The sequence below is a fragment of the Astyanax mexicanus genome, chromosome 8 (assembly GCF_023375975.1).
Source record: "Astyanax mexicanus isolate ESR-SI-001 chromosome 8, AstMex3_surface, whole genome shotgun sequence".
Classification (NCBI taxonomy): Eukaryota; Metazoa; Chordata; class Actinopteri; order Characiformes; family Acestrorhamphidae; genus Astyanax; species Astyanax mexicanus.
This window is the reverse complement of record NC_064415.1, coordinates 41,936,168-41,950,644: the sequence shown is the minus strand read 5'-3', so window position 1 is coordinate 41,950,644 and position 14,477 is coordinate 41,936,168. Positions and strand designations below refer to the sequence as shown.

The 14,477-nt window shown below is 37.7% G+C and overlaps 1 protein-coding gene across 4 annotated transcripts in view; it reads left to right on the top strand.

Moving 5' to 3' along the window:
* The first annotated feature begins 1,212 nt into the window (after positions 1-1,212).
* Positions 1,213-14,477, top strand: part of myripa (myosin VIIA and Rab interacting protein a) — a 56,386-nt gene continuing 43,121 nt past the window's right edge. The window contains exons 1-2 of one of the 4 annotated variants that reach the window (XM_022678026.2): positions 1,213-1,412; positions 3,950-4,109. In XM_022678026.2, coding sequence (XP_022533747.2) covers positions 3,997-4,109 — 113 coding nt within the window. In that variant the 5' untranslated portion in view covers positions 1,213-1,412; positions 3,950-3,996. Of the gene's footprint in view, positions 1,413-3,517; positions 3,662-3,694; positions 4,110-14,477 lie in introns of those variants that run through there. The other 3 variants (XM_022678029.2, XM_049482525.1, XM_022678027.2) reach the window with 3 other exon arrangements.

The following is a 14,477-nucleotide window of genomic DNA, read 5'->3' as shown; positions in this document are numbered from 1 at the left end:
TTGTGTGGTCCTGACCTATGCCACCTCAATGTCCACTGTAAAACAGGGTGAGATGAGAAAAATAAAATAAGCAGAGAAAAAAGTAGTTATAGACTATAAGCTTCAGTGCGAGTTCTAGCAGGAAACTCCAATGTTCATCACTCATATCTCTACAACTACCAATCACCAGCTTTCACCTGGACGCCCTTCTCTGCTTGCAAGTGCTTTTTAGTTTCCCCTCCTTCCTCCCCGCTGCCTCCAGTTCGATCCCGCCGACTGCCCAGGGGTTGGATCCGCCCCTGCTTCCTACATATGGCAGGGTCCAGATGACAAGGCCTATGCCACGACTTCCTTTTTTGTATAAACTGTTACATATTGAAATTTATAATAATAAGTTATTATTGCATGCTTGCCCCTGGAGTCTTCCTAGTAGAACTGCAAAGTGTCCTATATGCTTAGTGGAGCTAAAAAAAATGATAATGCAGAAACAAGATGGTGTTTGGTGTAAAACACTAAGTAAACTCTAACCTCACAAGGAATCTGTACAATGACGAATCAAATCATGAACTGTGACGAATGAGCAATGAGTGAATGTGAGAAAGGGAATCTGTGCACTTTGGCATCCACAGTTTTAAGCAGCTGACTGAACATTCATGTGATCTGGCTTAGTGAAGGAGGAGGAGGGTCTGGCCCATTTTATTTCGCAAGGCAGTCTGAAGTTGTACATCATTTATTTCTTATTTGCCTACACATGCCTGATTTCATTATTTCCCTACACAAATCTGATATACATAAAAAAAGACGATTTGTCCATGACATATAAGGTTAAAATAGCTAAATGAATAAATGTTGTATGTTCTTCTATGTTTCAGACATGTTTGTGTACTTGTGTATTCAGGTATATGGAATTAAATGAAATAAACACTGAACTGAAAGGGAAAAGGATGTAACACAGTAGCTGAAGAGAGAAACGAGTCAATTAACTCGCTGAACCGAATCTTAACTCAAATAAATGACACATATAGACTGGAGCTGTGAAAGTATGAATCAGCGAGTTAGACGTTTGTAAAGAATTGACTCCGTGAACTGAATCGTGCTTTCACAGTCCCTGAATACCACCTGCTACAGGGAGCCGAATCCTAACGACTCTATGAACCGACAGAGGAACAGACCGGTACGGACCGTATCGGTTCAGCGCGCGGGGAGCCCGGAGCGCTCTGATTGGCTGAGTCCAGCGGCTGGTCGCGCAGGAGGGCGCGTGGCGGGAATGGCTCGTGCCCGGTTATCGGTAGCTCCTCTGGAGGAACAGAGACCGTGTCCGCTGATTCTGGATCCGGATACCTGACAGGAATAACGGCAGCAGACCCACCCAGCTATTAAACCCGCCGTGTCCAGCCGAGGCGCCGCGGTTACCGGTGGAGAGCCGGTGAGAGGTCGGTACAGCCGGTTAGTCCGCGGGGGGTCCCGCAGCTCCGCACACGACCGTTAAACGGCGGAATAACGGCGAGCGGCGCCGGAAAACCTCCGTTTAAATACATTAAATATAGGAGTTAATGTTTCCTGTCAGCAGTTTTAGTCAGGGCGGGTTAGTAAGATTAATTTACTTTATTTAACAGTAGAAGCTACTTATAACCCGTTTATTTCAGCTAAGTTACCCTAAATTACATAAAAACAGCAGGTGCAGTGTAATATTAACCTCAGCTAGGTAGGTAACATTTTTATCTATGTGTACTAGATTTTTATATATTAGATAGTATATATTACATTAACTACATTTTTAACGCTTATGTAGAGGTTAAAGTTATTGGGAACCTACTTAGAGCAACTTATTATTAATTGTCACTAGTTATTAATTGTAATTTTATTATTATTTTTTAAATAATTAAACTTACATCTCAATTCATTATTATTTGCAACATTCGTAAGCATTGAAATGTTTAATAATATTTTACCTATTGTCAATTAATAATTAGTTGAAACTATAACTAGTGGTGTCAATCACGATTAATCACACTTTTTCTTCCTTAAGACTAAGCTTTTAATAATGTGTATTTAAATGTGAATAAAAAAAATATGTAGAAACACTAAGATTTGTATTTTTTGTGCCAATCCTCAACACTTCAATATTATGTGACTAAATCATGGATAAAATCGTGATTACAATTTTTTTAATACATGTACTTCCCTGTATTTTTGGGGTGGTTACAGTAATACTGGTTTATTGTGATTTACACCTCGCAGACTAGATCCTTTTTTTACTACATTGAAATTTCTTAGGGTAGTTTTGATGCTTTTTAAACTAGAATATTGTAATGTATAATTACTGAGTTTAACTGAGCGTTTTAATGGAGGAAATCAAAACTAGTGTAGCTCCATATTCCACCTTCAACAGCTGTGTGTGAGAGAGACAGACAAAGACAGAGAGAAAGAGAGCATAAGCGTCATCACATATAAAAGATAATCTACCTTCTGAACCTAACAGAAAGCATTGCTGTATTATAGTGCTAAATAAAACATGCTAATGCATCACCAGGCTCTGTCAATTTGTAACGTAATTAACCTGTGTGAAAAAAACGGACTGTCATATTGAGGGAACAGTTTATTACATTGAGAAGATTACATTTTGAATCAAGAAAAAACTTTGTGATTGTATTGTTAAATTGAGACAAGGTTTTATTAAATTGTGGAAGTGGACTGTTAAATTGAGCGAACAGATTGTTACATTGAGAAAATTGGTCGTTAAATCAAGCATGCGGTAAGGTCCTGCAACTAGTGGCTCTACCTTTTCTGAATGCGAACTCGGGTGCACATTTTCAACAGGACTATGCTTGTCCTCACACTGATGCCATCTCAAGATATTGGCTTGTGCCATGGCCAGTCGCATTGCCAGATCTATCCCTGATTGCTGTTGGAGGTGATATCTACACTCCATCCCCCTACTACAAAATGTGAAAGGAACAGTGTAAGAATATTTAAACTGTATGGAATGTATTTTGGCAGAACACCATTAGGAACCTCTACAACTTCATGTTAAGACGTCTGCATGTTGCTTTACACATGCGTTACGCACTACATCTGTATGTGTAGCTCAATAAATATTGCCCATGTCAGTCCAACTTTATAATCATTGGATAAGGCATTGCAGTCTGACACTTTATTTTGGGCGCAACTATCTGACTTTTGAGGATAAGTGTATTTTTCTATGTTTGACACATTAGGGCATCCATAGTGGTCTGTGTAATCTGTATAACAGTCTATAACATACTATTGGTTGTTACAGTGTTACAGTCTTTTGAGCTGTATTACATTATTTGTCCATTTATAGTTGAATGCAGGTCTATTTCTAGCCTTGTGGTGTACATTATGTGCTGACTGCTATGGTGGGAATGGACTCTGCTTCTCCTCACTGAGTGACAGAGTGAAGCACACAGTGCCTGGATGCTGATGGGAGTTTAAACACTGGCAGCAGTGCTCTTCCGTTTGAGAGGTGACCACTTAACCTGTCACACAGTCCGGCTTCATGCTTCACTTTTGCACCTCAAGGACGAGAGGGCTTTTAATGTTTGCTCTCACTGTTGGTTCAACAGACTGGAGTGCCCTGCCAGGTTTCACCGTATGAGAAAAGCCTGCACCCTATCAGCAGACAGCTCTGCCAGCAGATTTAGCAGTGTTATGCAGGAAGGTTTGTCCCTCTCTCTCTTACACACAAACAAAATCCTCTGTTGCAGCTGTGGTGAAACTGTTCGCCTTGGTACACGGGGCAGATCAGAAGCAGATTTTTGCGTCATTGTGCTCCCGATTGACCTGTCCGGTTCATTTCACGCTCTTTCCTGGAAGTGTCTGACTCAGTACAGGAACAGGAACAGAGTTGAGGATTGAAGCTCAGATTAAGTGTGCTGGTTGCAGTGATTTGTGTGTTTTCATAAATCAAAACTAGAAGTAACTCCAACAATTCTGATTTTACACCCAGACTTTAACAGAGACTGTGCACTTAGCTGATCCGCTGTGAGGATTTAAATGATGAGACGCAAGCTGGACCTGTCTACTCTGACTGAGGAGGAGGCAGAGCATGTTCTACAGGTGGTGCAAAGAGACATGCGGCTGCGCAAAACAGAAGAGGAGCGACTGAGGTCAGTGTCTGCCCATTGTCACCATATTGTAAATGGTAGAATGATTTGAATACATCAGTGAATAAATATTAATGACATTGTTTTTCATTAAAAATTAATGCTCTAATTAGGCCTGTCACGATAACTGTATTTGCCACAATTATATATTGACCGTAAATAATTGCGATAATTTATAATATTGTCATTTTAAGATAATTTTCTCCTACTTATTTAATGTTAATATAATCGCATAATGATTTTAAAAGAACAATGAACTTTTAATTATTCATTATAAGACATTTATATATCATAATTATCGTGACAGGTAAAGCTCTAAAGGTGTAGTGATCATTAACTTATTGTGTGCAGGTGGTATTTTAGGCACAGTGTAAATAACAACTTAAATTGTTTAATATACTAAAGAAAAGCAAAATGTTTAGGTGATTTTGTTATAAAACAAAAGCAAAATTGCATTTAAAGGTGAAAGGTGAAGAACAAAAAACAGAAGTTACAGCAGACATACAACATTGCTCTGTTTGAAAGTGCACAAGCTCTAAAAAGGATAAAGTTGTCAAAATTATATTTACAGTTGCATTTAAAATTATTCACCCCCCACTGCAATATGTTTGTTAGCAAAATGTATGAACTTTCAGCTGTAAAATAAACCAATCAAATAAGAAAATTTTACGTAGTTCAGCATTTACTGATTGTTTTTCTTTGGCCTTTTCTCATTTTGTGTGAGGAACATAAATCAGAAAACTTTTTCAATGCCCCCCTCGTATACCACCACTTCACATTTATATTACATACAGGGGCTAATAAAAGTGTGGAAATCATAGGTCCTGTGCAGCCTACTTTTCCGTTCATCCTTTCTAAACCTGTGTGTGTGTGTGTGTGTGTGTGTGTGTGTGTGTGTGTGTGAGAGAGAAACGGAGAAGGAGAGAGTAAAGTGGATGAATGGGCTCCAGGTGTGAGCACCCACACTGTTTCTGCACAAGGTTGCAAAATTGGAGACCCAACACTTATCTGAACACACATTTCACCCTCTGTCTGGTGGAAAACCAATCCTGGGGGTCTAACACTATGAATAGTGCTGATAGATGGTGATGCAGAGGAAGAAGTTTTAGAATATGAGGAGCTTATTATTATTGACACTGAGTTTGAAGAGTATAAACGCATATGCAATACACACACAGTGAAACTCTGCCCCTTATGTGTAGTATAGTCTGGTATGAACAGTGCTTTCAGTGTTTTCAGACAGATATTATGTGTAAAATTACCTTAGTATGTTAAATTTCTAATTAACTTCAAATAAATACTGCACTATAGTTTTGGAAAACCTGCTTTTTTTGTACATTTGCTGTTTATTTTATCTATAAAATAAACAAAAACAAGTGGCATTTCTACTCATAAATGTGGTTTAACAAAGGTAAAGGAATAAATTTAAGTGTTGTTTATATTACTTGCAATTGGGATAAAGGTAGCATCTGCTGTGTATCAAAAGGTCTGATTTTAAATTTAATTAATGTATTAATTAAACGACTACCCAAAATGCAATCAGGACTCCCTGTGTAACAAAAAAATGAAAACCCTGTAAGAGTTAATAAACTCTTTTTCTGTTATGCAAGCCAGATGCTTAGCCAGACTTTAGCATCTGGCAGCGTTCCTGAGGAATCTTTACCCATTCCTCATGGCAGTGGCCTGCAGTTCACTAAAGTTCCTGGGTTTGCTTGCTGCAACCACCTTCTTCAAATCCCACAGAGGATTTGCTGTGGGGTTTAATCAGGCAATTGTGAATTCTTTTCCAACCAAGTCTTAGTGGACTTTGAGGTATGCTTAGGTTCATTGACCTGTTGAAAGGCACAGTAATGTCCAAGCATCAGCTTTACTACAGAAGATATCAAGTTGATTGAATGATTAAATAATGCATATGTGATTCTAGTCACAATTTTTTTTTTGCATTTTATTAAATGTGTATGTATCACTATTAGCATCATCTGATACACTGATCTGATACACTTCCAAAATCCAAAGGTTACCATGACCTGCACTGCGCTGCACAGAGCAACAGTCTTCTTTAAAATGCGTGGTGTGTAATGAAAAGATTCAAATATTTAATAGCAGTCTTTAGAACAGCTCTCTGTCAGCTGTGCATGACTGTAGTTCTAACAGTCCAGTGATGGCAGACATAATGGCCACCTGTCTATTTAATGCATGCTGAGTTCACTTCTGCACTATGCCTTAAGCACTAAACCCTGTGGGTGGGAACTTTACTGCAGCAAAACGTGCTTTAGTTTGGTGCATTATTAAAAAAATGTTTCCATCACCATTTTACACTCTTATGTTTTAAATCCTTTTTAATAAACTTGGAAAATTATTTGTGAAAAATAATGTTATTTTCTGTCCAGTTGTCTAGATTTAAAAAAGGTGATAAATAGAAATGTGTAAAAAGCATTCAGCATGAACACTGTTGCAATGCTTTGACTAATGAACATGAATTTCTCCCTAAGTGCTTTTGAATGGCATTCCAGGCATTGCTAGACTTGATAGAGTTCCCATCTTACGTCGTCATGCTTTTTAAACGCGACACAAAGAGCAGGAAGGGTCCTCCCTTCCCTGTCTCGCTACAGCTCACTTCCTGAGACCAAAAATATGCTCTGAGTTTTTTAGGCAGCTGATTTTTCTCATTCAGCCTTGAGTTTATACAGGCTTGAAAAGAGGCTTTGACTGTTCATGGATCTACACTCTTGAAAAAAATGGTTCTTTGTGGAAATTTTCTGATCTTTGTGTTTCTATAAATAAAACAATTAAAGTAAAGTAAAATGTGCTTCTAATTATTACTGAAGTAAAAGTCACTTTGACTTAGAAAACAATTCATATGTAATATTACATCTTATGTGATGTGGCATTTTTCATTTTGCACATTGGTTTGCAGATGACTAACTCAATTAAAGTATATCTTAATAATGTATGAGTGACATTCTTAAGGATATCGCTCCTTAATACTTCAAAATTTTGCACTCAAAGCAAATTCATGTAGCCTTTTAAAGTCATCTTTAGAATCCTGAAAAGCTTCAGAATCGTGTTTATGGTACACTGAATGTACTAGGGAGTTGTTTTTCATTGCCACTCCTAGCACTATGTATAGTATTCATATTTTGTCACATTATGTCACCTACAACCACAAACTTAAATGTATTTTATTGAGAAGTTAGGTGATAGACCAACACAAAGTAGCACATGATTGTCAAGTGGAATGAAACGATACATGGTTTTTAAAATTTTAATCAAATTAAAATCTGACGTGCAAGTGTGACGTGCAAAAGTATTCACCCCCCTTACTGTAAAAACCCTAAATAAAATACAGTATAATCAGTTGCCTTCAAAAAGCTGTGTGTAATTTTGTCAAGATACACAGTGTATAACAAACAGCACCATGAAGCCCAAGGAACTTACCAGAGAGGTCAGAGATAAAGTTGTGGTGTTAAAAGAAGTTTAAAGCAGGGTCAGGTTATTAAAACATATCCCAAGCTTTGAGCAGCCACATGCAGCACTGTTTAATCCATCATCCAAAAATGCAAAAAAAGTATTCTACAACTACAAACCTACCAAGACATACCATCCACCCAAACTGACAGAGCGAGCAAAGAGAACACTAGTTAGAGAAGCAGCCAAGAGGCCCATGGTCACTCTGGAGGAGCTGCAGAAATCCACAGCTCAGGTGGGATAATCTGTCCACAGGACAACTGCAATCCTTAAAGAAACATGTTGGAAGCTGCAAAAGACTTAAGACTGGAAGGGGATTCACTTTCCAGCAAGACAATGACCATAAATAGTCAGTCAGAGCAAAGTGGAATGATTTAGATCAGAGAATATTCATGTGTTAGAGTTCATTTGAGCATCTGTTCACAGAAAAATCTCAGTCTCTATATGTGCAAAGCTGGTAGAGACATGCCCCAAAATACTATAGCTACAATTACAGTGTAAGGTGGCTCTATTAATCATTGATTTAGGGGGGCTGAATACTTTTGCAGATTTTATTGACTAAAATTTTGAAAACCACGTGTATTTTTTCTTACAATTTACAATTATGTGCTACTTTGTGTTGGTCTATTACTCAAAATCGAAATAAAATACATTTAACAAAATGTGAAAAAGTTCAAGTTATAACTATCATGAACTATACAGATTTGTGTTTAGAAAAAAAAGGTTTTTAACCCCACCCCTACCTTCAGGAATGGAATTCCTCAACGTGATTAATGAATCTTTCTGGCACCACTGTTTTATCTGCTTGAAAATTAGACGTCCTGCCTGGCTTAATCTTGTTTTTTCCCCCCTAAATGAGATTAACTGAGCTTTTTGGCAAGTGAAATGTCAACATTTTTGGGGGCTGCTTTTACAGTAAAAGCAAATCCTATAAAGCTCTTACATAATCAGCAGTAAGCCAAAGCAATACAATCACTTGAAGCAACCAGATGAAACTAATACCTTGTTTGACCATGTTGGTTCAGGTTAAAGAAGACATCTGGTATTAAATGGACTTCGGAATTTCGGAATTTCACTATTCAGCATCTGTGGGATTTGCTGGAAAAGCAACTGTGTTTCACAAAGCAACTTACAGGACGTAAAATATCTGCTACTAATGTAAACAGAGCACTGTCAGATTTGTAGATGTAGGGCAGCTGATGTCCTGCTGTGGCAGCAACCTTATCTTGCCAAATGCACAAAAGACTTTAGAGATGGAGATACAGATGTATCTCACCAAACATTAGTGCCTGTATCTGTGCTGTTGGTATGTTTTTTTTCTGTAATCGAGCACAGCCTAGAGTGAGGAGGAGGGAGTAATGATATCACAATTCACTTTGTTTTCTTATATACACTTATTATCAAAAATCTAGTACTCAGAAGGAATCAACAGACAGAACTGAAACTTGGTGAGTAGTCGTCATGCCGTTAAAAAAATACATGGTTTTAAACACAACAGGGTATGTCAAGGCTTAAATTTATTAAAGTCATGTTAATTTATTGTGCGATTAGTCAAAAACGTAATTATACCGACGGCCAGTGTTATGGAGTGACGGGCAGTGGGTCATATTTAGAAATTAGTCTCCCTTTTGTCTTGGTGGAGACGACCAGTGTATCCAGAAGGCCTGGTGTCATAGTGTAGGGTTAGATTTTGTATGATGCCTGATCAACTTTGGTCTTTATTTCAGGCACTTTGACAGCCCACCTTTCCATGGGTCATTTACATAAAGTTTAAATGCATGCTGGATTTTACAACAGGACAAGGCTTGTCCACATACTGCCCAACCTCACAAACTTGCCTTAAAAGACAAAGGTACTAAGGTGCCAAGACTAGCCCTGATTAAAATGAAGTGGGATGCAATTGGATGCATTATCAGGAGTCAACCCCTAATGCAGAAACTGCAAAAATATTCATACTGCCTGGGTTGGATTATCACAGGAATAAATAGGAACCTCTGCAACTTATAAGGCAAATGTTACACATGCGTTACACAGTGGTTCTGTAAGTGAAACTTAATAAATATGACTAAGAGTTACCCATACCCATACCTTTATCTGCCCTCTGAATAGCATTTCAATTCAACACTTTCTTCTGGGTGCAAACATTTTTGCAACTATTAAAGATACATTACTAATTTGTCTAATTATTTCTAATTATAGAGTTTATTGCTACTGTCTAATGAAAAACATGTATCTCCAAAACCGTCATTATGAAATTGGTAAATTTCTATAAGTCCATTTACCAAGAAGTTTTGATACAGTGTAAGGGACAGCAAGTCTTTGTGATGTATCAAGAGCCAAGGTATCCAGGGTAATGTCAGCATACCACCAAGAGGGATGAACCACATCCAACAGGATTAACTGTGGACGCTGTAAGAGGAAGCTGTCTGAAAAGGATGTTCGGGTAATAACCCGGATTGTATCCCAAAAAAATAAAACCACGGCTGCCCAAATCACGGCAGAATTCAATGTACACCTCAACTCTCCTGTTTCCACCAGAACTGTCCGTCAGGACAATAAATTATTGTGGTCTAAAACCAGGTGTTTCAGTTTCATTGTCCAACCCCTGTATTTTGGATTTACATGGAGGGCCAGCAGAATATTAGATACATGGTCAAAGTGTTTGACTTTTAAGTGTTCTTTCTCATGTGGTTAATGAGACAGACACAGTGTGCAGACCGAGTGGTGTGACTGCATAATAATTCAGAATAAAAGTGTATAATGATTGGTTTCTGTGGAGATTACATTTTTAATCACAAGGAAGCTTTGTCATGCATCCTAGCATTTTAATTGAGGTAGTCCCCTGGGAACAGACCCACAATGGTCCACGCATTTATTCACAATCTGACTGGCCTCCTAATGAGGACTGTATTGACTCATTAAACTCTCTGTTCTCTTTAATGGCCTCCTTAGCATTAGAAGATGAGGACGACACTGCTGCAGAGCATCTGTCTCATTATCGCTTGTACATTTAGCAAACCATATTCAGCCTTTCCAGAGCAACCATTGTGTTTTATTTTTGGATTTAATGGTTCAAATCATCACATTAGTGGGCCTGTCTGAATAGCTTTCTGGCTTTAAGCAAGATGCTGGCAATTTTTTAAAGATTTTTCAATGGTAGTATCCTAGAGCTTTGTTCTTGTTGTTTTTTAAATCAGTTCTTGCTATTTCTATATGTTTCATTGGGGTTTATTTATTAAACCATAAATGTAATATATAAAGTATATGAAGTTGTCTTGGTGTTCAGATGGTAAAACAGGCTGCAGTACTTATATTGGCAACCTTATCTCAAGGACAAACTCTTTTAGAGCTTTATCGCAGAGGCACAGTCATTAACCCTCTGGAATGGTGGGCATGTGTTTTTCAACACTTAATTTGTTAAAAAAAAGAAAAGAAAACACTGGTTCCCAGAAATCCATTTGTGCCCTGACTCATTGCAAAATATTTACGTCTTTCTTTGGACACTTATCGCCTTATCTATAATGCATTTGTCCTCTGATGATAAATGGAGTGTGAAATGCAGTTGCTACAGTTTATAAACTCACTTTTCTCACTGTGAAATCTGTGGTAAACTTGCGCTGCTGTATAAAGCTAGCTGCACAACATGGGTTTACACTTACTGACCCAGATGGCTGCAAAGCTTAGCATGCCGTTTTTCTCAGGCAGAAATGTGAATGATTACAGGTGTGGTCAGAGTAGACACTGGGTCCTTACACAAGAGGGCATGAAGTGTTTTCTGTGCATTACAAGCACTTAAATGGGTTGTAGCCCATATATTCCTTCAATAGTGCATTAGAAAAGTGCCTTCTCTTTTGTTGCCCCTTAACCCCTCCATTTTTACCCTTAAACGTATGTGGAATACTAAGATCTTTTTGATGGGATTTAGACACATGGACAGAAAGACTATCCCTGGGTAACCTGTGTCAGGCATTACTGCATCAAAGCTATAACCACTCTCATTTCATTCAAACTGTGACTTCTCTTTTGCTTCCCTCTTCTTCTCCCTGGTGGGTTCTGCTTGCATGCATCTTGTTTCTCAATTTCTTCACTGACACACCAGGAGCAGGACAGAATTTCAAAGGGACCAGTAGGCTGCAAACAAATTATTGAGTTCTAATAGCAGGATGAGTTTCTTGACTGAGGCAGTGTGCGGTTGCATACCTCATGCTGAGAATATGGAAAACATTTAACTTGTTTAGTTAATCACCAAAAACTCTGTATCATACCCTCAGGAATGTGAGTTATCTCATGCAATGGTTGACTCCTTGGCTTGAATGTCTTTATTTTTGCTGGACAGATGGAGGAGCTTGGTGTATCAGGCATATGTCCAGTAAATGCCTGTGAGGCTTCACATTTTGTTTCCGTGTCTAATTTGATGTTTTATTTTCTGAATGTTGTGGTTTAGAGTACTTCTTGTGGTGATATGACAAACCACTAAAACATGAGAATATTGTGCTGTAATATTATAAAGGATACAGTTGTATATGGCATAAGAGTTTCACACATTTAGTTTACACATACAATCTATTTAGTAAACAACAGTAAATTATAGAGAGTGGTTAAGTATGAAATAGTAACAATGAAACACAATAAATCATGTAGCATAAAAAAAAATCTACCACAACATTAAAGTGTGGTATATTTTATGCATGCAAACTTAAACAATTATAGAAAAATATCTTTATTACTGTAAATGGCAAAGAAAATTGAGATTGCAATTATTATACTGTGAGTTTTTGGTCATTGTTTCATTTATTATAACAGTATTTTTACGTGTGAAACGATATGGCACACCCCTATTGAATGATGTAGTGATACCTATTGACTAGCTATGCCTCTTCATTTTAGCAGCAGATAATTGCACAAAAAATAATCCATATCTATTCATTTATGGCGAGTCTGTGTCGTCAGAGGTCAGAGGGCAGACTGAAGTGAGTGATATTAGATTTTTTGCCTTAATCTGACGCAGATCAGGGGTGGTCAGATATAGGAACACACACAGTTTTATACTTTATACATTTATCTTTGAGGATAGATCTATCTCAGTGTCTTCATGAGGTAGAGTAATAGTTTGCTCAGTGTCTTGAAGTAGTTCTGCAACTTTTTGTTTACTACAATGTAGAAAATTAATTAAATAAAAAAATTAAGAAAAACATTGATTAATCTGGCTTTTAATTGTTTAATCGTGGGTTTGATTGGTCAATTCAAATATGCCCAGTTAGACTACAAGCTACAGACAAAGTTGGCATTATAATATAATATAATCCCTCAAAATTGGCAGGCCCTGGTGTTGGTGTATGGTTCTGAACTCTAAGTAGAATTCCCTTTAAGATATTCTTTTAGAAAAACTGGTCAAACTTCTGGCACCATTGAGCCAGAAACATCAAACGTCTAAACATGTATCAGCTGTGTGTAATATGCTTTCAACATACAGATGGAGTTCGCCGGTGTTGCACCGAAAAGAGTCCCCTGCCGACTGCAGTCTGCAGTCCCTCTGCAGCTTCGCTGTAGCATTAGCTTAAAGCTAGCATCTCGTGATCTCGTAATTCAAAGGATCCAGGGACGTTTAGGAGTAAAATATACACAGAGTAAAACGTAAAGTTTTTTTTATCAGATTTATTTACCACAGAATGTGATAGAGGCCAGTTTTTGAAAAGCCCATATATTTTCCTCATAGGGAACAAAAACACGTAGACACAGAAGTCATACGAGGACTACAGAATGACGCACGACTTCAATGGTCTATTAGTAAAAGTAAAGTAAGGACAGAGTGCATAATGAGTTTGTAAGGGGCAGAGATGTGATATCTTTGTTATAACAGTAAGTAAGTTAGTAAAGTTAAGTGCAGGGTGCATAATGAATTTGTTTATCTCAGGGGAGTTTGGTGCTTTGTAAATGAGAATATTGTTATGTGGGCCACATTGTTTGCCCTGATCTTTTCTTTAAAGCTTGAAAGTTCATTCATTGTGAGTAAGGCAGCTTTCTCACTCTGGAGCTCAGAACACACTACTTTGTTGTTGTTGTTCACAACGTGCGTCGTGCAAACCTAAGTTTCCCAACTGGCAAATAATTCTTCACGTCTGAGTCAACGTGCAAGAGGAATTTCATAACCCTTCTGTTTTCACTCTCCACAAGTCTCAGATAACACCCTGATCCTTTGGGTTTATCCTACAGGAGACTCAGATGTTGTTATGGTGCTTAGAGTGAACATGGTGTTTCACAAAGCTGTTATGCTATTTCAGTGCATATTTGTTACATTAGCACGTAGCACAAAGTGCATGAGTCTGGGCTGCACTTTGGGTGCACTCTGCAGAGAGCTGTGGATTTATGAGTGTGTGGTAAAAGCAGAGAGGTGCAGGACAGAAAGTACCTTGTGAAGGAAATCAATCTGTCAGCATGCAGCAGACACAACAATAACAGAGAGAGGAGGAGATAAAGATTTTCAGAGAACAGATAAGGATAAAGGACTTTAATGTACAGGTTTCCAAATGTACAATATTTTTTCTGAAAAGAAGGCTTATGTAGCTAATCTAATATAAATATTCTGAAATCTGTAAAGAACTATTTTATGTGGCAGTGATTTTCATATTTTACACTTTTCCTATTGTCAGGATTTGCACGCAGCGAGACGTGGAGGCAGACGTAATCGCAGGTAAAGAAATATAATTTATTAAATAAATAACAAACAAACGAGTAAACAAAGAACAAAGAAACAAACCAAAACAAACGAAAGAAACAAGAGAACATAAACCTAAACAAACAAGAGATAATAAATAAACAAACAGGGAGGCTAACGGAGGGAAACAAACTAATAACTGAAACAAGACTGTAAACTAAACAGCAGGGAAATATAAAAGGAAATAA